Below are 27,906 nucleotides of genomic sequence, written 5' to 3' on the forward strand. Positions count from 1 at the left end.
ACACACTCCAGCACAAAGCGTGTCGTGAGTCGTCTGGTTTTACTTGAACTGCGTGGATCATTTGCTCTATTTGTTTCCGTGGTGCTAATGTGGTTTGGATATCACAGATACGGCAGCGCGAGCTTCTTAGGAATCGTGTGGCAAAGCGCTTCTTCTTCTTCTTCCCCCCGTTTCTGCGCCGATGTGTCCAAACTCCAACTCCCGCATTGGCGCACGAACGCGGGCAAATCAGCTTTAACGCGACTTGGCAAATCGAAAACGAGTCGTTCTTGGAAACCGCATCACGCATTCGCTTCTTCGCACAGTGCCAAAGCTGAGTGCTTTACGCTTATTACAGCAATCAGACTGGACCTAAAGAGGCGGAGAGGTCCGTAGTCACTGATCATCACTTCAGGTACATAGAAGGATTAGAACGAGCCGCACCCACGTGACGTTAGATCAAAGAGGCTCATGTGCGTTTGAACGGGGACATTCAAATGTTTTGGTGTAAATACGTCAGGCAGTTCTCCACAGGCATCTACATGGTCGGCTCAAGTCCTCGAGGGAACAGACATCAACATCTGCATACAACTCAACTTCTTACTTTATGGGGTTGATAAAGTCATTGAATAAGTGGAAAATAAAAATAAATAAAAAAAATCAAAAGGAGATTTAAAAGAAGTGCTGTACTTTGGATGTCTATAGCCCTTAGTCTAATTTAATTTGATCTTATAATATATTTTCTATACAGGGGTATGTGCACAAGCATAGTCTGTATAAATCTATAGATGGCATGTTGTAAAAGTTCTGACAGAAACATGTAAATAAGGTGTTTTTATTCATTTTTAATTGTTCAGTGATGCTGAAATTGGGTATGTGTTGTCTCAGAATTACCATGCGTTCGGCTTGGCCCATCAGACCTGCTCTAGTCATAGGTTTCAGAACTTCAGCTTCTTTATGGCGAACGGACCAGAGGGAGGGGAGGGGCGGTCAATGGGGGGGGGGGCTGTCCATTTGCTTGTTATTTTGTACATTTTGTGCAACAATAAACTTGTCATTTATTACATTCAACCACTGGCGTTTGTGTGTGTGTTTTTGCCTATTACAATTAAAAACTATTATTATATACTTATATAATACATAAGAGATGACATTAATAATAGGATGGTAAAAAGAAATAATAAACAAAAAAAAATAGAAAATTCGAAACAAATTGAATTCTCACCCACTCTTTACATTTTGCACACTTAATGTATAACAATACTGTTTTGTACATGTCTACATGAGCTTTCAGCAACAATTCTGCCCGAGAACATGTTGGGAAACAAAGAAATGTGAATGACAAGTTTCAATCAGACGGAGATGGAACTATCACAAACTACCGTTCTTTATAAACTACTACTGCATGTTCCCCTTGTCGCCACTAGAGGGCAGCACATGCTCAGTTAAAGAGGTGAAGCTGAACAAACTAATAAAGATAACACATATACAATCATACAGTAAAACCTGATTAGTCTCGAATGAAAACACTGGTGGCCGACTTTACCCAAGAAGAACCAGTGACTGTATAATGATATGGTTATAGATTTGAAATCATTTATAATAAAATATGAAATTTAGATTCCTAATGAAATCTAAAAGGAGTTTTTCTCCTTTATATCACTTATATCAGATGTATTAGTTAAATGAGTTTTTGAGCTGTGCTGAAACTGATTCTGTGTTAGACATGTGGTACTGTGCGATCGCTGGACGGTGTAAACTAGGGCAGGGGGACACTGGAGAGCCTGTCAGTAGTTATATATGGTAAAGAGAGCAGCAGGCAAACACTGTGCAGTGCTTCAACAGCTTATACAGGGAGGGAAAGCAGCTGTTGTTGGGGAAAAAACAAAGACACTTCTGAGTCAAATGTGATTCAGATGTAAAACAAAGAAGATAACAGGCAAATGCTTGCTTTAAACAGGGGAGGTGTGTGTGTGTGTGTGTGTGTGTGTGTGTGTGTGTGTGTGTGTGTGTGTGTGTGTGTGTGTGTGTGTGTGTTTGTGTGTGTGTGTTTGTGTGTGTGTGTAGGCCTCTCTCTGGCTTTGTGCCTCAACTGTCATGTCATGAATAGGGAACCAGTGTTTCACTTTACTTCCCTAATGGCAAACATTCAAATTCAGAGGTGCATTAATCTATAAGGTCGGTTACTGGCTGTCGACTCACTCTCAGCAGACAATGTGAAATAACACAGAGCTGAATCAGAGAAGCAGGGATCGCAGAGTTACAGTAATGAACTTGCAGATTTTGAACAATATTGGGTGAAATTTTTCACTTCGGTGCCAACATATACTTGTATTAAGTGTTTCCTCCACATTTATTTTGTCTCACAACAACATTCGAACCATAAAGGGACATTAAAAGTCATTAAAAGCCCAAACAGTGGAACCAAGCGCTTTACTCACACCTGTTGAATAGACTCAGACACAGACGCCTTTTAATCAACAATATATATTATGAGCTTGTCCTCGTTAAAGTAAACAAAGTGTTAAGTGGAGGACGTTTCTTTCAACAGTCAAACGCAGCTCAGATAATCCAAAAAACCCCCTCATTGCTTCCACTCCCTTCCCTCCCTCCAAGCTTTAGCGGCGCCAGGGCCCGGCCCAAAACGGATCATCCATTAACCGTTAACTGCCCCAGGAGGGAACCACCTTATCAGACAAGCCGCCGCGCGCGATACACTTTCACCAGCGGTTTTCCCTCCACCAGCGTCTCTTCCCGCCTTTCACCAACAGCACACGCGGCAGCAAACAGTCGCCGGGTGTCGTCGCCGCCGTTTGACTGATGGGCAAAATGTCTTTAACGAGTGCGTTTGTGTGAAACCAGGCCACAGTGACAATTCAGCGATCAGTTAATAACTGTGTTTTAACACTGTGTTTTGGGGAAATCACAAGAAGTGGCAACTTGCAATGTGTTGTTTCTTAAACAATGAGTGCGTGTACTATAAGTATTGAAAGGACATAAAAATATGTGAAGTATCTGACAGTGTGTGAGGTGTGTGAGCTCCACCCTGCTCGTTAGCATCGCGAGGCACCGCTTTCACACAACAGGCTCCTTTGTTAAAACACTGGGGGAAGAGAATGCGTGTGTGCGACAGCTGCTGCTGGCTCACATGTCAGACTGGGGCTGCACGACATGCGTAAAACATGGGCGAGCCCCCCCACCACACACACACACACACACACACACACACACACACACACACACACACACACACACACACACACACACACACACACACACACACAGGTGGAGTTTTAACGACTGCTACAGGTTTTAACGTGTTTTAAAATTGGCAGCAAGCTTCACTGTAAATGTGCCACAGTTGGCGCAAATTTGTGCTGCAAATAATATATTTTATATATTATTATATATTGTCATATACGCTGTTTCTTAAGTCTTTTTGTTGTGCACTGAGTTCACCACATTTGCAAAAACAAAACAACATGCTCAGAGGCTACAACGCTCTGTAGACACTGCAGCACAACCTGCTTCTAATCAATGCATTATTACGACTCGCCTATTCTCGCCAATGAGTCGATGGGGCCGTCCACAGCGCTACAGGACTGGCTCCCACCTCGGCAGCGACAGAGTTAAGCGCTGCCGTAGGGGAGGTTCCCTGCCACGCCCACTAGGAGCTAATTTGCATATCGGGCGGGAAGGTCTGTTTCTTTGTTGCTGCCGAGCTGAGCCAAAGCCCCTCCCACAAAATACTGCACTGGCGGGAAAAAGCCGGCTCCAGCGCTTAAGTCAGTGACAATGGAGAAGCCAACACGCGCACGCTCACACACACGCACGCACACGCACAAACCCTCTTTGTCTGTAGAACTGTGTCACACACACAGTCAGGTAGTGCCGCTGGTCCACATTTCCTGCTTGACAGCAAAGGTGAAAACAAGTGGAGCAGACAAATAAATGAGATCACAGACGATCAGGACAGGCAAGACGGATTTAACATCACACACACACACACACACACACACACACACACACACACACACACACACACACACACACACACACACACACACACACACACACACATCCAAGACTGAGACAATAACATTTATGTTGCCCACCAGACACAATACATCAAGGGCAAGTAGCTTTGACTAAAGCAAGCACATTACTTACAATATGTGACGAGAGAGAGAGAGAGCGAGAGAGAGAGTGTGTGTGTGTGTGTGTGTGTGTGTTGTCAGTGTGGGTGCGTGTGTGCCCTCCTAAGTGTTACCCTGGGAAAAGAGTTCACTGGGTTGCTGGAAAAACAGGAAGGCGTGTTCACGCTCTGGACTGGGGAGGGTAGAAGAAGAAAAAAGTAGTGAGCGGCCCCCGTGTTACATAACCAGGCAGGAAACATGCAAGAGAGAGAGAGAGGGAGACAGAGAGAGAGAGAGAGAGAGAGAGAGAGAGAGAGAGAGGGGCAGAGAGACCATAGGAAGCCATGCATACAGTACACTGGACCTACGACACCTTCCTTAAAGGCTTTTCACATCTCATCACGTCTCGGCCCTTCCTCGTCTGTGGCTTTTTTCACATACAGCAGACACCGCAGGAGCCAGACAGCATGACAAGGAGAGAGGGAGAGACGCACAAACCCGCTGAACCTCGTTCGTCCCTATAGACACACACACACACACACACACATCAATAAATGATGGTCTGCACTTGGCGAAGGATGCACACACCACATCGCGTTAGAACATTAGCAAACACTGTCACTGGGCTGCAACACACATCCTTCTGTGTGTGTGTGTGTGTCTGTGTGTGTGTGTGTAATAATGTGAGAACCACAAACACACAAGCACTACAGCAAATAGATCAGCTGTGATGAATGTGTTTCTTATTATATTGCTAATAAGGAACATGCAGCAAACTAAGACCCCCCCCCTCACACACACACGAACAATGCTCTCTTATCTGATTGAGTCACACCTGACAGTGTTGTGTTTCTCACTTGGCTTATGTAACAGCCAGGTTTTAAATAGTCTTTGTCCTCTTTCTTCCTGAGAGACGGCGAAACACTGACCCTGCAGACAGCCAGCTGCAGGTAGACACACAAATCATCCCTCAGTACACTTGAAATGAAAACAATAATATTAATAGTGATGATGGCAAAGGGCACAAATAAGAGATGTCTGCATATTCTATAATAGAGAAACAACAGCTGGCAGCGTGACAGTTGACCTTTACTCATATTACACTGACAAACACCAAAATCTGCACATTCCCAGCCAAGTCCTTCACGTTCCACATAGTTCTGCAATGTGTGCGCACCGTGTGGTGTCTGGTGTTTTCAAATATTTGTCCTTGTGCATCGCGTGTAAACATGTCCCCACATGAAGAGATTAGCATGTTTTTTCTTCATAAATACAACATCTTGGTAGTGAAGTCAGTGACAGCAGCTGCTCAGGCTGATTAGCTGCTCGCATTTCTGTCTGTGTGTCTCCGTGCATGTTTTTTTTTTTTTTTTGTCTAGCCAGGGCCAGATGGCAGGGAATGTTTAGTGGAATGGGATTAGAGATTAGGATTACGTGGACTTCAAATTACCTAGACGCACAGTCACTGGATGACACGCTACTACAACTGAGCTGAACACCCTCGAGCAGCGGGCCCATTACGCTGCGAGTTTCACTGAAGATATGAAAAAAATGCTCCTCGTAAAACCAAAATAAAAACCTGAGACACTACATTTCTGCTAAATTCCAACATTTTTCACATTTACAGTCCAATTGTTGTAGATTTCAACACTCGAGGTATTTGATCAACAGTGATATAATACAAGAGAGCAGATTATAGTGTCACATTCAGGACATTATACTGTATTTACAACATTGATGCTCCAGACTGGGTGATGCCCCGTCAACATGATGCAGAGAAACGAGACATGCAGTAAATGCAGAGGCTGAAGCTCTAAACAAGTCTCTCTATGCAGCAGCAGCAGCAGCAGCAGCAGCAGCAGCAGCAGCAGCAGCAGCAGCAGCAGCACACAGGTCCATTAGGCCCCATGTACTGGACAGTGTGTGCTCTGTGAACACACAGCTGCACAGCCAGGACTGGACTGAGCGAGGGAGCGCTGACCGCTACTTGTGCGGCTTGATGCCTGATGCAGCTTTACGTACACATGCACAGAGCGAGCGAGCGCGAGAGAGAGAGAGAGAGAGAGAGAGAGAGATACAGTAAAGGAAAAGCAGAACACGCTCCTTACGAGCACCTTCCTGTTGCTTTTGAGGCCCTGGTTGCAGGCTTCCCATTGTAAAGCCGGGTCGGTGTGTCCAGACTGTGAGCCCAGTGTCTGCAGCTAATGAGTCCACTCAGCGTATTTGTGTGTGTCGGTACAGTAGCCGATTCAAAGTGACTACAGCGCTAATTAGCCTTCTGACCGTGGACGCTGTCCTACTTTCCCGCTTCTGAGCGTACGCGCGGTTCAAGGCAGCGAGAGCCTTATGTCACTGCATTGCGCAAGTCCTCTTCTTCGTTAAACGCACAATGACTCAGCAGCGCCTGGAGCCGCCAGGCCCGGCTCACCGCGGCTCCTGAGATAAGAACATACCACAAATAAAACCACAGGCACGAGACTGAAAAAATAATAAATATCTATTGTACAAAAATATTTGTTGTCTTATTGCTAAATGAAGGAATGAAAAACAAATGCTCAAACAAAGAGAGGCTTATATGAAGGACACACTAGTTGCACAGTGACCTTTGCTATCAGTGTGACTCTGTGGTAAGAACCCAGTAAGCTTGAGGCCTGACCCAGTTTAGAGTGAGGGAATGTGGGACACACACACACACACACACACACACACACACACACACACACACACACACACACACACACACACACACACACACTTCCCGCTATTATATGTCTAGAAATATTTTTAGGCTTGTGGATGAGGTCAAGAACTGGGAGCATGTGAACAGATCTCACACTGAACGGCTGCAGACTTAAAACACATATGATGGAGAAGCAGTGGGATGGAACGCGGCAGAGGTGAGGAGGAGGAGGAGAGCGGCGGTCAGACGAGGATGAAGCTGTTACAAGGACACACCTGGGTCCGAAAGGTGGACGACACACTGCCGGCTGAGCACAGACCCCCCCCCCCTCCGCAGGCCCAGCTGGTGGTTGACGCACGAGGCCCGCTGAGAGACAACGGCACAAGTCACGCATTGAGTCACTACCAGACAAAAGAGCTGGAGAAACGTCTTTAAACAGAGGCAGCAGGCGAACAGTGCTGTGGTGGTCAGACGCCAAAGGGAGAGAGATCACGGAGGGACGAACGACGTGGTGTGAAAACGTGTGACACAAATCACATCAACCTTTAGCATCATAAACCGGTTTAGTTAAATAAGGAGTTTAAAGTGTATCGTGCTTTTACTTTTCAATAATGAATTTTATTTACTACCAACCAAAGTAAAGACATTCTTTCATTTAAAGGCACATTACGCAGGAAATGCTTCAACAATCTAACAAAGCTTTTAAAGAGGCGACAAAAAAACCTTAAGAGCAACTTCCTGGCAGCATATGCACAAAAATGTCTAATTTATCCTTTAACAGTCCATAATATTCAATTACCCCACCCAACATCTGGTCAACAAATGCTCCAGGGACTCGTCCTCGTCATCAGTGGTCCCTTCAATATGTTCAATATCTCTACATTCTGCACAGATGAGTTATAGATTTCTCTGCTGGGCTCTGCGATCTTTCATCTTTTCAAGGGTAAGGAGTGCGAATGCAACTCAGCGGTGCGTTACAGAAAGAATCAGAAAACAAAAGCTCACATCTGTGGGCTTTTCTGTGCTTGGAACAAAAGGAGCCGGTCGCCGCGGCCAGAATGTCACCGGCGCTTCCTTGCGTGTTGGGGAGACTCCCGAGAGGCTCAGCTGCAGCCCGGGGCAACGGCAGCGCCAGTGTCTTTGGAGAGAGTCTGTGCTGGAGCGGCAGGAGGCGAACGGGCGCCGTGGGCCTGGTCACCGTCCAGATCACGCTTTCGCTTCCTCACAAAGCTGTAATGCCGTTTGGACTTGAGGTGAGCTGCGTGTGAGGAGCATGTGGTTACGTGAACACTGTGCCAGGTATTGGGAGCACTTGTCATTGGATGATGTGCACTGAGACGCTCACCTGTCCACTCCAGGTCACCAATGATCACTTTGTCACAAACATCGCACGTGTGGTGGCTCCGTGAATTTCTCTGCTCCGCCCCCTGAACTCTGATTGGAGGAATTGGTGGCGTTTCACCCTGATTGGTTTAAAAAAAAGATTTATTCATAGGCTTTGAGCTTTGATTGCGTTGTCTAATATAATAGGACTGAAAACACTCCTACAGCTTTTTTTTCATCATCATTTACATTCAAATTACTGTTGTAATAACTGGTCTTGTGTGACATGTAGTCACGCTTTTCAAATCTAAAAAGGTAATAATTTGCCAGAAATTGACATACTAAAAATTAGACTGGCATGTATTACATATTGCCAAGTATATAATTAACATAGAATGATTTCGAACACAGACCGTGTTGGATTTAAACTCAATGACACCACAACACGAAGCCCAGTCACACAAAGCTGCATACGGGAGAAAATCAAATCACAACCAAGTAACAAGCAAAAACAAGAGGAAAGGAAATGTAATATAGGATGAATAAGAAAGCAGCAAAATAAGGAAGAAAGTAAGACCAAGTGATGGAAGAGTGATGGAAGATAAGGAGCTCTATTTAAGGAAAGGGACAAAGGGAAGCTGCTGGCTCAGCCCACAGAGGCCCCACCTTACTGAGATGCTCCAGTATCTGCAGTGCAGGGTTCAGGACCGTCTCCTCCCACGTCGACACGTCCGTCACGTCCAGGCTGTACACTGCTGGCACGTTGTCTCCTGGTCCTACACACACAGGTCAAACACACATAGTTGGCGCATTTCATCCATTTCACAAGGCCAATAAATACAATTTATTCCAAGACCATAGTTTGACTCAGGGTTTCCACATTTAGTTTTCATTTATTTCACATCAAAGAGACAACTAGGCTTTAAAAGGGATGGAGTGTGGATCAAAAAGCCCGAAAGACTCCACTGCACTTGTACAGTAGCTGCGATGTGCTGGAGCCGCACCCTGAAGCTCTGTCAACCTGCTGACTCACACTGGCTCGATAATGTCTTTCCATCTCTCCATCCTTCTTCCTCCCACCCCGCTCTCTTGTGCGCCATCTCTCTCTCTCTCTCGCTCTCCCATCACTCTCACTCGGGTTTTCACTCACTCACTCTTTCTACCCCCTCATCTCTCTCTCTCCCTCCCTGTTCCACCCCCGTGTTTCTATTTTGCATCAGTCAGCAGTCTCCAGGCCAGGCCTCGGCGCTGAACAGCAGCACCAGTCCCTGCCCCGCTTGTCCTACTGTGTATTTGTCTGTCTGCATTACCAACCACTGCCCTTGAAGAGGACAGTGACTTCTAGAAGATGCAACTGGATGTCGTGCGGATATAAAATTACACAGACACCAAACTAATAAATATTAGAAGGATATAAAAACATGTGAGCATAAAAACTGAAAAACCGGTTTAAAAAAAAGGAAAAACATCAGGTAAAAAAAGAGACGTGAGAGCTTTAGCTCCGACAGTGACCGTACCAATGTGGACACTGTTCCAGCAGTGGTGGTGCAGTTTTTGCCCATAATATCTATGAGTAAAACACGCTCTTATGGAAATGAATCGCATTAACCTGCGAGGCACACTTAACCAACTCAATTATGTCTTAATCCTCTCCACACACAGACCGAGCTGTGAGTGGAGGGCAGCGGACGCCCTCTGGACGGGAGTTACCTACTCCACTGTGGCTTCATTATCACACAGGGATAATTGGTCATCTGTAAGTCTAACATAAGGCTTCTGTCAGAATGAGTGTGTGTGGGGACCATGAGATTTTCAGACACTGTTATGGAAACTTGAAAAAGTCACATTTCAACTTCTTGTTGTATAAACCTTTCTAAAATTGCAAACTAATGTATTTCACTCACGTCACGTAAGGACCACCTGTGCTTTACTCAATAGCCGTTGAAGACTTCATAGTCTTATAAATGAACACAACACACAAATGGTCCAGCACCTGCACCACTTGGCTTCACAACGCGTCTCTTCTCTGTTTGTACTAATTATCCCGTCCTTGCACGTGTGTTTAATCAGCCAAAGTACGTCCATTTTTTTTATTACCACTAGTGACTGTTAATCAAAGCCTCAAGTTTCACTGGCTGGGTTGGCCGTGTTTGTGTCGGGGGGGGGGGGGGGGGGGGGGGGGCTTTGTGTGTGACACAATAGCAGGCCGGTGGCGGTGCGAGCGGCACCTGGCATACCTCCACCAGATGCAGAGCTGGGCCCGTCTCGTTCAGGTCCGAGTACGATGCCCCGCGCCGCTGTCTCTCACCTTACCTCCTCCTTTTATCTCTCTCCACACAACATCCCACCCACAATTCCCTGCTGCAATCCCCACTGGGCGTGGGTGGTAAATAAAGGCAGATACTATAAGATGGGTTGCCAGGTGCTGGACGTAAGTCCCCCCTCCGTCTTTCTCTCTCTTCCACCATTCTTGCTGGGAATCTGGTGAAATGTAACCCTGCTGATGTCCCCTACATGAAAGTTGATAAGAAACGCAGGAGGGACGGAGCCGGGTGGTCAGCGTGCACACAAGCAAGCAAAGCCTTACACACACACACGCGGGGGAGATCAGTTTGCCAACAAGAAAGGGCATCTCCTGTCGCCAGGCAGCTGCTTGCCAGTGTGTGTATGTGTGTGTGTGTGTGTGTGTGTGTGTGTGTGTGTGTGTGTGTGTGTGTGTGTGCGCGCGCTGAAACAGTAGTCCACCTGTTGCAACAACCGGGCCCAAGAGTCACTTGCTGCCTTGTGTTTGCAGAGCAGGGGATGTGAGCCTGTGTGTGCTCCGCTATAAAAACAAGCAGTCACCGTGTGGCGTCTCCTCGGCCCAGCTGTGCTTCTCTGGCTGTGATCCACGCCGGAACACAACAGCTGCCCCTGTTCACTCAACAGCCTCCCCGCTCTTACACAGAGTTAGTCTCATAGTTACCGCCTCCCCCGGCCTCCTCCGTTATCTGTGGGTCATGTCTGACATTTCTAGGGCAGGTTAGGTATTGTGGGTCGAGTAGATTGACCACACACACAAGGAGAAAAGGTCTGCCTGGTGGAACGAAGAACAAACAAGAAGAATGGGTTGTTGTAAATGACGTCACCAGTTTTGATATCAGAGGTTGAGGAAGTTTGTTATAGTGATTCAAACAGAGCTGCTGCGCAACGAGGTCTCCTGCATTAGACCCCTCTGCTATTTTAGTCCATTACGTACAGTGGTTTCCACCGAGGACCTCTCACTGGTCCCTTTTAAACCCGACTCCTCCACCTCTGTCCGAAAACCCTAGGATTTTTTTTAGGAGGTCCCATCATTGCAATTGCAAAAGAGCGCACACTCGCCACACACCTGTTGCCCCGGCTGGATCCAATTACGCCACCGTCTCCATCCACCCTTCGTCACTCCCACATCTCGTACCTGTTACTTAACACTCACGAGGCCTCCGTCCAGCTACACCTGTGCATCCTGGTAACAGGTAGACCCCGTGTTGCTATGTGCCTTTGCTGAGTCGAAACAAAAAAAAACTCATAGGGTGCTTGTCTCTGCAGAAAAATCCAGCACTTATTAAAATTAATATAATCTCAAATTACCATTTCCTTTAGGAGTGATTAAGTCCACTAATTAAACTGCACAGGCCGAGATATACGCACACACGCTGTGTAAGCACACGCCCACACCCAGCCTCACATCAAGACAAGACAAATTAAGCTTGATTTAATTTGGGCTGGCTGACCTGGTGTTTAAATCCCCACAGCAACCGCACTCCAGCCCATCAAGAGTCACACAACCTGCTGAAAGTATTTACACCCACCTGCTTTTTCACCAACACTTGCTGCTGAGTGCTCAAGCTGTGAGGCTCCGTCTGACTTTTGCCTTCGCGGCATGTGACTCTGCCTTTTTTCCCTCCCTTGTGTATTTACATGTACACTCCACGTTCAAGTCATTTTCCAGCCTCTCTAACCCACTTCATTGTGTTTGTCTGACTGAGACTCTCTGTCATTTCCAGTTCGTCATTCCCTGTGACCCAATAGACCCTGTATGCTTCGCTTGGTCCTAGTAACCCCCGGTGACCCCCTTTGCCTGAGTTTGTGTGGTCGGACGAATTCCCGGCAGCTCTGCAATGCTTTGAGAGATTAGCCTGCTCGACTGAGGGCTGCCAGCGCCAGTGTGTGTGTGTGTGTGTGTGTGTGTGTGTGTCTGTGTGGGGGGGGGGCTTTAGACGAAAGAAAAAAAAAAAAAAAAGAGGTCAGTAGTCACAGCAAGGGAGGTAGAAGAACATAGATGCTGCCAGAACGAAAAGGTGGGATAATCAGGATTAAAGAGAAAGGGTGGCTGCAATGTCATATTGGTCAACTAGAGTAAAAATATTCACTTATGGTCCAATATTAAAGTCACAATCTTGTTATAAGCAGATGTGCCATTGTTTTCTGGTGGTTGAGTATTTTACTACAATGATTAGAGTTAACCTACCCGGAAACTACTTTCAGTTTACATGAGAGTTTAAAATGTTTGATCGACTGTCTCTAGTCCTCCTTCCCCACCATCACCACGCACTGCTCGACCCAAATATCTCCAAGTGCTCACTCGTTCTACAGTGCATTAGTCCGTGTCATTCATCCATCCATCAGCTCAAACCACTTGTCCCCGCAGGCTTTTGCTTGTTCACCTCACATTCACGCAGGAGTTAAAGCGACAGCCGCGGTGAAAACTGGCGGCGCTCGGTTCTTTGGCACAAACAGGTTTTTATGATCTGAATGCCCGGACGGTGCAGCCAGCTGTCCCACAAACTGTTCTGAGCGGAGTCTGAGCAGATCTTGCATTGAACCCAGCCAGAAACGCATGCATGTCGAAAAACGTCTTCAGACAGATTACGGCGCATACAAAGGCGTAGTAAAGCAGACACACATGTGATGAAGGCCATATGGCCATATGAGCAGGCAGGCGGTCAGAAAGAGGGGTATTGAGGTTTAGGGCCTGGCGTGGTCTAAGCCACTTGGGCCTTAACAGGATTAGGAGGCTGGGTTACTGCAGGACATGCTGCTGGAGGCACACAGAGGCCAGGCTCCCATATGGGACCCAGGGAAACACTGAGTCTTTATTTACATTCTTAAACACATCTGACTTGCACAGGGTTGCAGCCAGGGTGGGAAATCGGCACCTGCCAGACAAAGGTTGGTCTTGGCTGCGCTGGCCCCATTTATCCAGTCTGCATTTCCAGGCCCTGGCAGGTAACCAGCCACCATACTTCAAGTCTATGCGCTTTCAGCTACAAGAGTGCTGGACAGCAGAAAAACCTACACAACCGCTCACTGGAGAATTCAACAGGTCAATTATTAACACTAGGACCGGAGCTCGGCACACGTGTGCCATCCAAGCAGGTTTCTTGTTCTCATTTCATGCAGTGCCCTCACCATGTGATGGCTGTTTTTTTAAGTTACATCACCCTAACCCTGCTGTGCACATGCACGTGAAGACAAACACACACGCTGTGCTCTGCAGCCTGAAACACAAGACGCCGTCTGAGAGGTTTACTGCGTGTCTAATGGAGTGCATGGATCTCATCTTGTTAAAGAGAGTGCTGATTGCTAAGGAACTAGACTGAGGAGGACACGCACACACACGCACATGCACACACACACACACACACACACACACACACACACACACACACACAGAATGTGCTATGTGATGGTTACTCACGCTTAAGGAAGCGGTTACGGACCCACTTGTTCTGTTTGCGAGCGTAGCGCTTCGTGGCGATCTTCACAGCTTCGATACCTGGGCAGAGTTCACATGAGGCATTCACATAAAGCAGAAGCTGGTTTACATTCTGTGCGTCTGTTTATCTGTGACTCCGATCGGGCATTTTCTCTGACCTTTTTCACGTAGCGCGTCTTTGTCCTGCTGGGTGCTGCTTTCAGGAGCAGTCAGGTAGTCGTGGAACTCCTTAAAGCCAATCGACTGGAAAATGCCTTGCTGGTAGGCCTGGCTGTACGGCACAGCAGAGTAGATTAGAGTATAGCGCAGGAGAGGAGAAAATGAATCATTATCCATCAATTTTAAAACATTTCCGTACGCAACATTTCCAGACTCAGGAGCGATGAGTCATTTCACCCCCCGAACAAAGCATATACATGTGGGCAGATGTGAGGTCCTTCAGGGGACAAACCGGCTGAATGACGTTCATAAGAATGGGCTAGTATAATGTGGCACGACTGGAGTGAAGATCAGACTGAAGCCCCCTTAGTTAGCAGAGAGTAAGTAGGAGATCGTCTGCATATATATCAGACCATGGGACAAACATCACGCTAATAATTATTATAATAATTATTATAATAATTATTATGATTGGCCCATAACCTACACACTAACGGAAACAAGGAGAGGAAATAACTCCGATAAATCCGGCCAGACTACCACAGACAGAAATTTGAGAACAGCGACAGCGCACAGGAAATGTAGAGTCAATGGAGGGAAGAAAAGAAAGACGCAGGGAGGGAGAGATTTGACCTTGATGTCTGGCCACAGCAGCAGCCAGCTGGGGATGGAGACAAGAGGGTAAAGGAGACACAGACAGCGAGAGAGAGAGAGAGAGAGAGAGAGAGAGGGAGGGATGGAGGGAGGGAGGGAGGGCGAGAGAGGTCAGGGGAGGGGGGGGGTGGCGCAAAGTGCTCAGATGATCAGATTGCTGAGAGGGCAATAGTGGCAGAGATGGAGGGAGGCGGAGGGGAGGGCGGCTGGGCTGATGAGGTGGGATGGGGTGATGAAGGGAAAGGAGAGGAGGAAAGAGGCGAACTGGCGACTTCCTGGGCATCGCTGCCCCCATTGCATCAACTCCCTGCAGCCACACCCCATGGAACACACACAGTCAATATGTGCTGCCACAGAGACACCAGCTCAGCCTAGTCGAGCTGTTTGTACATGTGTCTTACTACTGTTACTACTAGTGTAAATGCTGCATTTTAATCCATGAACATATTTTAATAAGAAATTAAAAGAGATAAGAGAATTATTTGACAGATACTAGATTTGGATACATCTACCTCCTCTATTTCATCATATGGTGAGTAGGTCGATGCTGCTGCAGCTAAATCTGGAATGTCCTGGTAGACATAATGGAGAAGATGTTCCTGCCAAACAAAGTGTTTGTTGCTAGAAAATAAAAATAAAGCGTTGCTGACTCAGACGGCGCGTGCATATCCACGCGTACATGGAAACGTAAGTCATGGCGCTTTTCATCTGGCGCTAGCGGTAAAGCCATAAACAATGTCACGGCGGGTCCGTCTTCAGAAACTGCCCCGATCGCAGAGACGGTGCTTCAGCTTCACAGCTACACACCGCGGTGTCAGGCGGCCATTTTAGCGACGTGTCCAATTTTAAACACCACCACTTTTTACCCACAAGACTCGCATGCAACTGCAGCTGGGCCTCTGTGATTTGCTCCTATGGGCATTTGAAATTAGGTATTTCTGTTTTCTTATTCACCTAATTGTGCAAAAGAAGGAAAGGACCTTAAAATAGCATTTACAGTAGAACAAACAGCCCAGGCCCAATCCAGTAAGGATGAACTTCCTGAGGCCCTGAGGTACTAATCACTACTCTCCCCTGGTAGTGCAACGTGCTATGGAGGGAGTTTAAATCTGAAATTATTAATCACAGAACATCTATGAAATATGAGTCCTATTCGATCTAAACCTGCAACAATGGGGGCTGTACCTAAACTGGTCTCAGACCCTTTGGGATGCGAGAGAATAGAGTGACCTGTCAGAGTGGGTGGGAGAAAAAAATAAATAAGTGGACAGTTGCTTGGCCGAGTTTAGCTCAGTCCTATTGTCCTGGTTACATGGATGGGAGGACCCAGCTCTGAGAGACAGAAGGATAAGAATGTGACCGTGAACCTGGTGTTTGAATACTGAACCCAGGTCCCAAAAGTCACTGTGATATATAGATTTCATTACACGTGGTGTAATGATTATTTAAGTAAAATGAAAAGTAATGAAAATGTAATCAGCTCCAGAGCAAATGCTGCTGGCTTCCTACCCATTATCTTGGGCGTTCTGCTGATTGTAACGAACATGGAAGTCTCTGAGCTCCTCTATCAGTCCCGCAGACAGCATCTCATCTACTCGAGCATCCAGCCGCCGGTCCAGAGCTGCGGACGAAACACGGGGGAGAGAAGCGGAGCGGGTGTCAGGAGAAAGAAAGGGCACAAACAACTGAACCTACTTCATTCTGAACGGGAGCTCCTACACGACGGCCGGTGCGTCTGTATCGACTCCTTCATCCTCACCTTCCATGTCAGCGCGCAGCCAGAAGATGCAGGGGTCTGGGTACCTCAGCGGGCCCCCCAGCCCGTCCCCTCCCTCCTGCCCCCTCTGCTCCTCCAGCCAGAGACTGTGGGGGACCCCCGTCTCCTCGTGGATTTGCAAACTTCTGCACAGAAAAAGGCCTCGCTTGTTAATGTTAATTTGCTTTGCTTCAGTTCAACGTTAATGCACAGAACCCCAGCCAGAGAGCAACGGCAAGATTAACATTAACAGAAATGCACACACCAGCTTTATCACCTAGCAATCTTGCGTTTGTCGTTGGGGTGCAACATGGCGGCCATGTCTGGGTCCACCTCCGCCAGCCGTTTGTGCAGCTCGGCTCCGCCCAGTTTTTCCAGCTCCAACTTCCTGCGTGCGGCTCCATCTCCTCCGCGGCCCGACTCCTCGTTCCCCTGCTGCGAGGCGATAGTTCATACAAACACAGTCTTTAATACTGTACATAAATATGTCACCTGATGTGTTGCGCTGTTGTGGCACTCACCCCTGTGTCCACCAGGACTTTCCACAGCAGAGACTCGATGTAATAATTTGTTCCTCCTACAATGATGGGCAGCGTGTTTCTGCAGTGCATGTCGTCTATGTGGCAGCGGGTTAAGGAGGAGAGTCGGGTTAATCTCAGCAGTAAAGCTGTTTTTTTTCCCCTACAAATCACAATGTAGTTTGATATCATCAATGTGTGGTGATGTGAAATTCATGAATAACTGATATTTGGCTTCAGCAGGGGAAAGGAGTCACTCTGGTTCTGACCCTGTGGGTCCATCAGCCCAGACACATGAGCGGTCACACAGGCAGTGTGCCACACCTTATTTCCTCCCCCCCGTCCTGCACCTTTCCTCCCCCTCTCCCTCCCTCTGTCTTCTCTGGGATAATTAAGCCATCGTCACCAACCTCCGCTCTCTCGCTCACGTAAGTGGCTGCACGACTGTCGCTGCAGACGAGAGAGGCGAAAGTGAGCGAGGACGACCGCGGAGGAGCGGCGGCTCAGGAGGAAGGAGTTTATGTGAATGGCATGTTGAGTGAAGGACTGAAAGGCGATGATGCATAATTACACGCCGCGTCTGAACTCTTTGGCCCTCTCCTGCTAATACACACACGCCCTCCCGTCTCCCTGCCTCGTAGTTTAAAAAATCCTCCGAGCTACTTGCATCCCTCATAATCTGTGCTCATCTCTCCAGTTCTCCCTCCTCTCACCAGCAGGCTCACGCTGCACTCAGCCTATTCTTGGAGCGACTGCACCCCCCCACCATCGCCACCACGATGGTGTGTGCGTGCGTGTCATCCTGATCTATTAATACCTCCTCCAGTTATCGCTGCCTCTCCCCACATCTGTGTGACGGACGGTGTCTGCAGGAGGGTGTGACTGCCCAAAGTGTGTGTGTGTGTGTGTGTGTGTGTGTGTGTGTGTGTGTGTGTGTGTGTGTGTGTGTGTGTGTGCCACACACTCTTCTATAAATACCATCTCTAGTGATCTCTCCCTCTTCTCAGTTTCAGTGCAACATCTGCTGCACCGTACACTGACAAAATGGGGACACAGCACATTTTCCACATGTACACACACAAACACCTGCAGCGCAATTAGTAAACAAGACACTGACTGAATTCTTTCCCTGTGGTTACCATGTACCAGCAAACCGGGGGAAGATAGAACAGGGTGAGAGCAACACGTGCATGAGGAAGATGAGACGGGGGAGGAATTATTATATTATTGTTCCATAACTTTCAAGCGTTTCCAGGGAAGGATATGAGAGTCAGGGCTTTGTTCCTGAAGTCCACCACCGTGTAGCTGCTAACTACTGGGTCCACAAAGCCGATCATATGATGTCTGCACTGGGCCAGCTCCTCAGGCGTCACCTTATTGGTGATGATGTCCAGGCCCTGGTACACCTGAACGGACATAAATGATGAATATTTAGCAGGCGAAATAATTAAAAGCCTAAATACAGAGAAAAAGCTCGCGCAATAAATGAATAATTGTGTGTGAATGTGTGCTTGCATCAATCCACGAGGCCATTCCTGCAGATTATCCACACGCTCCTCTGTCTATTTTTACAGCGCCCGGATCCGGGGATCCTTCATGAAATGTGACAGTCGGGTGTCACACAGTGGACCCAATTTCTAGTGTCTGGCTCTCCTGGACACACACTTCTATTTTTGTGAGGACAACTCATTGACACAATGCATTTCCTGGTCGCATACACCAACGCCAACGTCACGGCTAAATACAGAAACCTCCCCTCGACCAGCCCTTGGAACTTGGAAGGATGTCCCGTTGATGTAATTAGCTACGAACACCGCTTTCGATAGAACCTGGCGCCAGGATGCCAGCTGACGAATGCTGCAGAATGACCCCTGTATAAAAGGCAAGGTGAGGATGAGCCTGTGACGGAGCAGCGATTGGTTCTGACAGTGCATGGCTGCATCATTTTATGATAGTGATCAGCCGGCAAAATGGATAATATCAACATCTTTCATCCTCTCAGTTATCAAAAATACACCTCTAAGGCCCCTGCACAGCACCAGCCTTTCAAAATGTGAGTAGCTCAGACAGTGAATCTACCTGCTGCTGCCAGGAAAACCTTATGAAACTTCCCAAACAATTTTACCAGTAGGCTGAGACTCCTGTTTCAATTCAGCCTTGATCTGGTGGGAAAAAGAGCGCAGTGAAGTGCTCTATTGTTCATAGGGAGTAGGAAAATCCATCCCATCACAAGCAGTCAGCTGAACTGCAGCAGGCTCCCAGATCAACACGCCGCTACGGCATGAGGGGAAATGAATGAGTTTAGTCACTCCCGACTCCAACACGACCGCGTCCCCCCCCATAGAAGTATTCAGGATGAATTAGGTTATGTGGAAAATTGAGATTTTGCACTTGGACGTTTCCCTGAATGGAATCTTTGAGGCGGCTTCAGCTGGGACAAGCGGAACATGAAGAAGTGGAAAGATGCGAAGACGACCGACAAGGTTATAGAGATGCTAGGATGGAGCTCATCACAGCCGACTTTAAACTTTAAAGTAACTTATTTTCACTGCAAACAAGTTGAGTTCTGTTTTTACATTTTGTGTTTGTATTTTTTTTGTTTTCCCTTTCATAATAATGGCAAACCTACAGTATACATGAGTTCCAGACAGCACAATTTTCCCCAGTTTTTCCATTTGTGGTACAAATTGTGCCCACGTCTTTTTAAATACCTCCAACTTTGTTTCTTTTGAATCTTCTACCTAATAATGACTGTCTAACCAACAAACACGCTGCTGGTCCTTGATGACACGGTGTGCTGGTTGCGTGTACTTCACCAAATGTTCCTCAGCACCACAACAAGAGAAAAGTGGGGAGCAAGCCAGGGCAGAATAACCCAGTCTGATGAATTATTCACAGAGTCTCTGCACGACACCACTATCAGCCAGGGCAGGGAGGATGGGTGCACGGATGGATGGAGAGACGGAGGAGGCCGAAGGAAGGAGAAGGGGGGAGAAAGCGATAAAGAGACAGAGGAGGAGACAGAAGAGCGACGTGTACTTGTTACAGAGAACAGGATGCTCTCTGACAAAATTGCACCACGACCCCCCCCCCCCCCCAGTCTTTACTGCACACACACACACACACACACACACACACACACACACACACACACACACACACACACACACACACACACACACACACACACACACACACACACACACAGGATAGGTAGCAGAAGGATGGCACCATAATGGCAAGGGAAAAACAGGCTAATCGTCAGTTACAGACCGATGGACTGGAAACAGGTGTTTAGAAAAAGTAGAAAGTTCGAATTTTCATTTTTATTGGCATCTTGTGACTTTTACCATAAAAAGAAAGGTGATTTCTTGCCAACTGGGCGAACCTCACCTCGTCATGTGATATGATTGGAAGCTACAACTTCCAAGGACAAGAAACGATGTGTTGCAATTATCAGTGGAGATTCAATACACACATACGCAAGTTGTTATTGTGTGTTATTCCCACTCGGTGCTTCCGTCCTCATCCTCTACACTTTGGCTGACAGCCTTAAATTCACCTAAAACTCTCGCCCCCCCCCTTAAAGTACATTTGTGCGTCTTTGTTGTGCGAGATTGCTGCACAAACAACTTGTGACGATCTCAATTTGGCGTTAACCAGCACAAGTAGAAAGAGACCAAAGTGTAAATGAGAAAAATGAAGAGGGGCCACTTGACGAGAGCGGAGGAAGGGAAAAAACTGTTTGAGGAAAGGCTGCAAATGGGAGAAAATGGGGAACAAATTAAGACTTAAGACCTAAGGCCATGGAAACGACTCATAGAAGGAACCAGAGATGACAATCAACACACATAATCAGGTTTCCACACATCGTGTGTGTGTGTGTGTGTGGGGGGGGGGGGGGGGGGGGGGGGGGGGGGGGGGTTAAAAGCTGCTGATTACATCACTGACCAATCCTTCTTTTACCATTTACCATTCACATATCTTGCACATAGTAATAGCATTTTTTGTCTAAAGCAAAGAAGCATTAAGCTCTTATAGGGACAAACTGATGCCACAAATGTATTAGTGCTGAGCATGTTGTTTGGCTGCTGCTAATGACGCTCATATTTCAGGCCATCTGAAGACCAGACAAGAAAATGCACTTAGCAATTTAGCAGTTTTGTCTTCATGCAGATGCTCGCGTGGCCACCGTTTCTTGGACTCGGCCGTATATTTCGCTGCCACTTCTCAACGAGATGCAAACTATTGATCCGCGTGTCATTTTCCCCCCTCATAAACGTCCAGATGTGTTACGGGCCGAGTGGTGCTGAGGCCGCGTCGCGCCGCCCTCCGCTCGTAACATTAGGCTGCGGTAATTGCACATATCGTAATGCTAACGCGGCCCTACGGAAAGGCCCGGCTAATGTGGCCTCAGCTGCCTACGCTTTCCTGTCTCGCTTTCGAGCCGACGTGAATGGATGTGACCGCGTGGCCTGTGCGCGGGCAGAAGAGGAATGCACGCGCGCATGTGTGAGAGCGCCAGCGAGACAATGAGCTCAGTGTTCGGGCTCTGCAGAGCCTGCAGCCGGCCTGCCCGGCCAACCTTATGCCCCGCACGAGACAGCTGCTCCCCTGCCACATAAATAAGGGAGGGGGCCGCGGCCGAAAGAAAGGAAGAGGGCGGGGGAGACGGAGGGGAGCGAAAAAGGACCAAGAACAAACACTCATTCCAACATAAAATGGAAAAGGCCAATGTAGGATGAAGGGAGACTCGGAGCAGTTGGGAAAAGGCTGAAGCATATGATGATTTCAATCACATTTCCCCTGTGGAATTCATTTTAGACGCGTCAATCCCATTTATAAGCATTGATAAACAGTTACCAGTTAAGTGGATCGATTAGGCTGTGATCAAACGATGCTTCACCAATTAATGCATTTCATGGTTTAAGCAGCTGATGGAGAGTCATTGTACAGTCATGTGTAGAAGTTAGTCTTTCATTTCCACGGTTGTGGTGCGGAAAAATATAAAGGAAGTCTCTGTATTAGGCCTCGGTTTCCGGAAAGCTTCCAGGATTACTGATGGCGTGAGGTGCCGTTTGCATCCATTTGTTGGTCCACTGCCTCATATCAAGTCCAGAATCAACAAAGCAACAGAGTCCGAACTCCTTTTCCTGCTGGAATCGGCACCTGGCGCCGTGATAAGACCTCTACGGAGGACTTTACTGACTCCAATACTACTGTGATGACTGAATCACAGACAAACTATGGGCTGTCACCGAGAGGAAAAGAAACACCTGACTCAACGATACGGATGACCCGATGGCTGCTATTGAAGCAACCTGATCTTTAATAAGCCCTAAACGGAGCCACGGGCTGCTTAGCGAGTGAGTTAAATTACTGCCCGGTCATGTTTATGAGCAATAAGTCAGAGCAGTCTAAATTAAAATTTGTACGTTTATGAGCTTTAAAAAACAACAACAAAAGGATTTAGTTTACGGCAATAAAACTGTATAATGATGAAAGCGCTGGTCAACAGAGGAATCTGCTACAATAGCTGCCTCTACATTTTCATCCTTCTCTTAATTCCTCAGTCCGTTACCCTCACCACACATTACCTATCCGCCCATTTCTGCTTTTTACTTCTGCTCTCCTTCCCCCTTGAGGCATTATCTTTCAACAATTTATCCCTCCATCTTCCTCTCCCCTCTCGGTTTCTCTGTGGGGAATGGCCCAGTAATGCCAGACTAATAAATCATTCATGTCGTTGTTCTCCCCCCCTCCTCCTCCATCCATGCTGTCCTCCTCTCCCTCGCCGTTTCACTGTATTGGTGACCGCATCACCGCTCCCACAGACATGCGAAGAGATATTTAACCAGCTATCTCTCTTTTTTTGTGTTTTGGCTGGCTCCTTCACCAGCTTAGATTACTTAAAGGGATGCGGCGCGGATTAGATGTGGGAGGCTGCGGCATCGCCTCGGTTACAATGCACACATGTGCGTCAAAGCCCAGACAGGTCACAGCCACGGCAGACTGATAGCGAGACGGTGGGAGGAGGAGGAGAGGGATGGAGACGCATGCACAGAGGGAGAAGGCTGTGAGCCTTCTGGAGTAATATTACACATAGCTGCACAGTTCCTTAGCGTAGGATGAGTTGAATGCGCAGATAAGCTGTGACCATTAACATTTGTGTATAACAACCTCTGACCACAACCTTTTAAAAGCCGAGCGCCTCTCGGCAGCGAAACCGCCGGCAGTCATCGCGTTTTGAAATATACAACTTAAAAAGGCAAATCCGCCCCTTGGTGGTTTTAGCAAGACCCCGTTCGTTCCACTTTTATGGGATGACACATGACAGCTTTCCCGCTGTTCGGCCTGAGCTCACTCATTCACCGCAAAAATGAATAAACCTGACAAATTGTCTTCCTTTGTCACGACCGTCACCACTCTCGCTGTCCTTAAAGGGAACACGGCCGCGCCTTCTTTCAAACGAGTGTAAAGCTAACGGCCAATGACCACCAACACTTTCAATAGCCACCGCGGGCTAAAATAATGGCGCATGCATGTGCATGACCTGTTAAATTGGCCCCCGAGACCCTGGACGGCCCTTCGCTGCGACACCCTGCAGCCACGCCCCCAACGCAAACTCGAGCCCCGCCCCTTTTTACATCCTGTAGTCAAACAACTCATTTTGTTAGTTAAGGCGCTGAGCACGTGACGGTGAGCAAGCGTGAGAAATCTGCTCATAACGCATTTGAAGAGTGAAGAGTGTGATTCAATTTTAAATTATTATCAGAATTTAACTGCTGGTGTCGGTCAGTATATTACTCAGTATATCAGATATCTGAGTGCAAGTATGAACACAACTTCTATTTCAATATTTACTCACAATAAAAGACAAGCATTGTTTGGATCAGGACCTGTGATGTGCATCAGAACCAATGGTGACCATAGCTGAGTGAAGGGGTCAGAAATCTGAGCTTGCAACTGCATTACACTGTGACAGACCTCCATCATGGAGATTTTCCAGCACATCAAAAGCAGCAAATGCTATAAAAAAAATCCCAAAATACAGATTTTCATTCTCACCTTCCTGATCACCAATAAAGTGCCTAAAATCAACATCTCCCCTGCTGAGAGCTGATTAACAAATGTCCAGCCATCAGTTAATCAATAGTTTATTCCAATAATTTAAAACGAATTAAATTAATTGAAATGTTAAAATTAATTAAAAATCAGAGAAGGTACAGCAGGGCCTTGATGAAGTACCTACTTTAGTTCTTTGCTTTTTAAACTTTACCCTAATTGTTTCTATTTTGAGCTTGCAGATAGATCATTTAAACCTCAAAGGTTTAAGCAAGTGAACCACTCACCTACAACTGTAAAATGTTTCTGGAAGTCAAGCTGTAGTAACAGCGGGCGTCGTGAAAGCCTCATTTGTGGCTGTGATATTTTATTCTTGGTACACTTTCTCAGGTAGAGCCAGACTCTGGGGCTTCATAGTCTTTTGCTCTGTCTCAAGCATCTGTCAAAGCAACAGAAGACCTGAAGCACTCAGTGACAGCCATAAGGTTGAACTACACTCAAAGTGAACATCTCTGCAAGGACTTGAAGACTAAGAGTCTTTTGGCAGCACATTGGAAGATTTCAAGTATATTTCTTTATTATATTATAATACATATACATTTACATACATTGACTGTTGCATGGAAAATCAAGAACATGCAGATCAAGCAGTGGAGCCTCGGGACAATAAATGTAAAAGGGCACCGAGTCCAGTTAAATTTAGTAAATCGTATGCTGTGCTGCACTACTAACCTAGATCTGGAGTCTTCGAATAACGAGACACTTGTAGACACCCTGTAGGTCCGTGTGGACATATACAGTGGAAATGACAGCACTACACTTTTTCCCACAATGCACAATTTCGGGAGTGAAGACCCTTCCTGCTACTATACCCAGGAGGACCCCCGCTGGTGCCTGGACCCCCGCTTTGGGAACCACGAGTTTCTACTATTTGGCGGTGCCTCATTCAGTGACAGTACAGTGAAGTACTGTGTGTGTGCCATAGATAGCATGTTCATTTAATGAGTGTATAATATCCTCCTGCATGTCCAATGAACTGTGTGCCGAGGGCATGGGCCAGGGGCAGGAGGGGGGTGATGAGAACACAATAGGAGTGTTAGGGAGTGTGGGAACCAATTCTCCCCAGGACAATAGACACTTCCCAGTGGCCACAGCGTGCCCATTCACTATCAGCTGCTGGGCCGGCATAGCACCGAGCTGAATATGCACCAGCTCAGCACAATACTGCTTTCTCCAAAACAAGACCAGACTGTTTCCTATCCCAAAGACAACACAGGGCAGCTCCAGCCTACACACAGCCCCATTCTCACATAACCAGTCTCTTTCTCACTGCCTCCAAGCCTGCGCGTCTCTCCTCCGCCAACAGGCGGGTAGCAACCAGGCCGTGGATGGTGGAGATAGGCTGGGGCCCGCCGTGCTGTAACTAGGCCACCGCTTCTCTCCACCGGAGCTGCCGGTCGTTTGAGATATTCTGGGCTGAAATGTTATTAGCGTAACCCAGTTTACCCAGTACCAGGTGACTGCTTGAAGAATCGCTCCCCACGGAGACGCGTACTCTCAAGGACAATGCATGCGGAGGAGGAGGAGAAAGGGGCTTTGGAGGCGCGATTTGTTACAGCCCTCAAAGAAATCGCCGCTGGACGCCGCTAACTGGACGCCGGCGTGCGTGTCCGCGCCGTGCGCTGGTGCGACCCGGGCCCACACCGCTGCCCGACCGCTCCTTTTGTGTGCACGCCCTCGGGTTGCTGTGGCAACTGAGCCTGAGAACCTGGAGGGTGGGGTGAGAGGAGAGTGAGCAGACGTGATAGTTTCTGAATGTCACACACGCCACACAGACGCGCTCACAAGCATCTATTTTAATACAGCAGACTAATGCCTGGGCACACACTGAGACTCTGATGCTTTCATGTTAAAACTGGCAATGCACAAATTTAAGACAAGTCTTTTACAGTTCGTATTTACCAATAAGCTCAATCTTAATATAAAGTTGTTGTCAGGAGGCCAATCAGTGAGTTATATCATCGTTGCATATACCCCATGTAAATCACTGAAGCTCATTTTGTTAGCACTTCACAGCTCCCAGCTGACCCTCCTGCAGCCGTCCCACCAGGCAAAACACCCCACTTGATAACGCAGTCAACATGTGACTGCACTTCGTTCTCCAACACCTCCACTCCCCAGTGACGCATGTAGGCATTAGTGGACTTCAGGTCAGCCATAATTCCTCCTCTCTACACTGACCCACATGGTGGGTCTGGTCATGCATATACATTGCAGATAAATAAAGAAATAGGATAGGAGGTGATGACAAGATGTGTGCTGAGCTCCAAGATGAGATCACCCCCACCACACACTGCGGGCACTGAATCAGCTGTAAAATCCTCCAGGTTTCTGGGACTAATTGCCCCAAATACCAAAGATGAGGAGTCGGTGTAAACCCTGTTATCTCCCTGTGCTAACTGGTAATCGCAACCTGGCTCAGGTGCTGCTTAGCCAGTTCTATGGTGCAATCACTCCACAGGCTCTCTGCAGATTAAACACAGCATGAAGAGAGTATGAAGGTTGAGTCATGTCAACTGGATTTTTTTTGTCAGTAAAAACGTTTCACCAGCAATCCAGGTGGCTTCCTCAGTCTCCTGGAACGTGAATTCCAAGTGACATGACTCAACCTTCAGACTATACCACGTGGATGACTGAGAATCTCCTCTGACAAGAGAGCACAACATGTAGTCATGGATACAGATAATCGAAACTGCCCATTAGTCAGGATGTGTATAAATCCAACAGGACAAAGCAGACGGGAGAAATCACCTTTACTGCTTGGTAACACTAGGCCCATAGCCAACGCAAAGCGGAGCCGCTACAGTAAACAGCACGCACAGACAGACAGACACAGAGACTCTGACACACACAAAGATCCTCAGTGACTCAGTTATAAATTCATTTTGGACTGATCTGTTGAAAACCATGAAAACCTTTAGTTCGCTATACGCGTGAGCCGCTGAGGAGTCCGTCTGTGTAATATTACATATTCCTGTCCAGTGCTGTGCTGTGCTAGCGGATGCTAGCTGACGCAGTAAGCTCTGAACATATTCCCCGCAGCTCCGTCACAGACCCTATTCGGATACGTAATTAATACTGTTACAACCTAGTGGTTCTATTCTGCTTTACTTGGTTTATTTCGTACAGCTGTGCATCAGTTGCAGCTCCATGGCCGCCGTGTCAAGGTCTCCCTCCTCGTTTCGTCGCGCTAACAGTACCCTACCTGCATGGAGTCGGCGCTGATTATCTCTCCGTGAAGCCGCTTTCCGATCTCGATAGCCAGTTTGGACTTCCCGGTGCCGGTAGCTCCCAGAATCACCACCAACGACGGAACCACCGCTCTCCGCAGGGCGCACTGCACGCTACGAGTGGACGCCGCCATGATGCTGCTTCCGCGGCGCCCAGCTGACGTCTACGCGCAAGCGCACTGCGCGAAGAGATGAGAGGTGGGTTCTGTTACCTAGCAACAGGCTACCGTTACTCTGGCAATGGTGTTGCGAAGTGTATTTCATTTTAGGAGATGTATTGCAATTATTATCGTTTAGCGTTACTGATGTGCGTCTCACTCTTCACCTGGTGCCAACAGCTTCAAGTGTTTTCAAACCAGCCACGTTAAACGTCTTTCTGTTTGACGCACATTATCATCAACACATTAAATAGATAACATCCTCTCTGAAACTAGTCACGGAAGGATTTGTAGCTTATTTCCTATTGTTGCTATGGAAACTGAAAGCAGCAGTGAGGTAAAATGCTTGTTGTCATGGCAAATATGCCAGTATTCGTTACCTTGGAGACTGCTTGGAGCAAACTGTTTGGGGAGAGAGGTGTGAATGGACTCATACAGGTGGTTGAAT

At 47.4% G+C, this 27,906-nt stretch overlaps 1 protein-coding gene across 6 annotated transcripts; it reads right to left on the bottom strand.

The window, feature by feature from the left end:
- Positions 1-810: 810 nt before the first annotated feature.
- trit1 (tRNA isopentenyltransferase 1) lies at positions 811-27,485 on the bottom strand. Of its 6 annotated transcripts, XR_008696047.1 has the most exons (12): positions 27,276-27,445; positions 16,949-18,351; positions 16,705-16,862; positions 16,431-16,573; positions 16,181-16,292; positions 14,017-14,129; positions 13,841-13,918; positions 8,785-8,894; positions 8,141-8,258; positions 7,071-8,053; positions 4,951-5,059; positions 811-4,633 (listed from the first exon to the last, which is right to left on the bottom strand). XR_008696047.1 is itself a non-coding variant. In XM_041072766.2 (11 exons), the coding sequence occupies exons 1-11, from the start codon at positions 27,432-27,434 to the stop codon at positions 7,899-7,901; spliced, it is 1,383 nt and encodes a 460-aa protein (XP_040928700.1). In that variant the 5' UTR covers positions 27,435-27,485; the 3' UTR covers positions 811-7,898. The 6 variants fall into 6 exon arrangements, 3 of the variants coding, with proteins under 3 accessions (XP_040928700.1, XP_055368674.1, XP_055368673.1); XR_008696046.1 differs by having other exon boundaries at positions 811-5,059; XR_008696045.1 differs by having other exon boundaries at positions 4,951-8,053.
- Positions 27,486-27,906: the final 421 nt, after the last annotated feature.

The sequence above is a fragment of the Betta splendens genome, chromosome 11 (genome assembly GCF_900634795.4).
Source record: "Betta splendens chromosome 11, fBetSpl5.4, whole genome shotgun sequence".
In the NCBI taxonomy this organism is placed as follows: Eukaryota; Metazoa; Chordata; class Actinopteri; order Anabantiformes; family Osphronemidae; genus Betta; species Betta splendens.

Excerpts from the sequence above, each read along its gene's own strand:
- trit1 (XM_041072766.2), bottom strand. The coding sequence starts at position 27,434 with ATGGCGGCGTCCACTCGTAGCGTGCAGTGCGCCCTGCGGAGAGCGGTG. Across the intron at positions 8,895-13,840 it reads CCGTAACCGCTTCCTTAAGC|GACCAGGAGACAACGTGCCA; the intron begins GTGAGTAACCAT and ends CTGTGTGTGTAG. Across the intron at positions 8,054-8,140 it reads TGGTGACCTGGAGTGGACAG|CTCACCTCAAGTCCAAACGG; the intron begins GTGAGCGTCTCA and ends CCTCACACGCAG.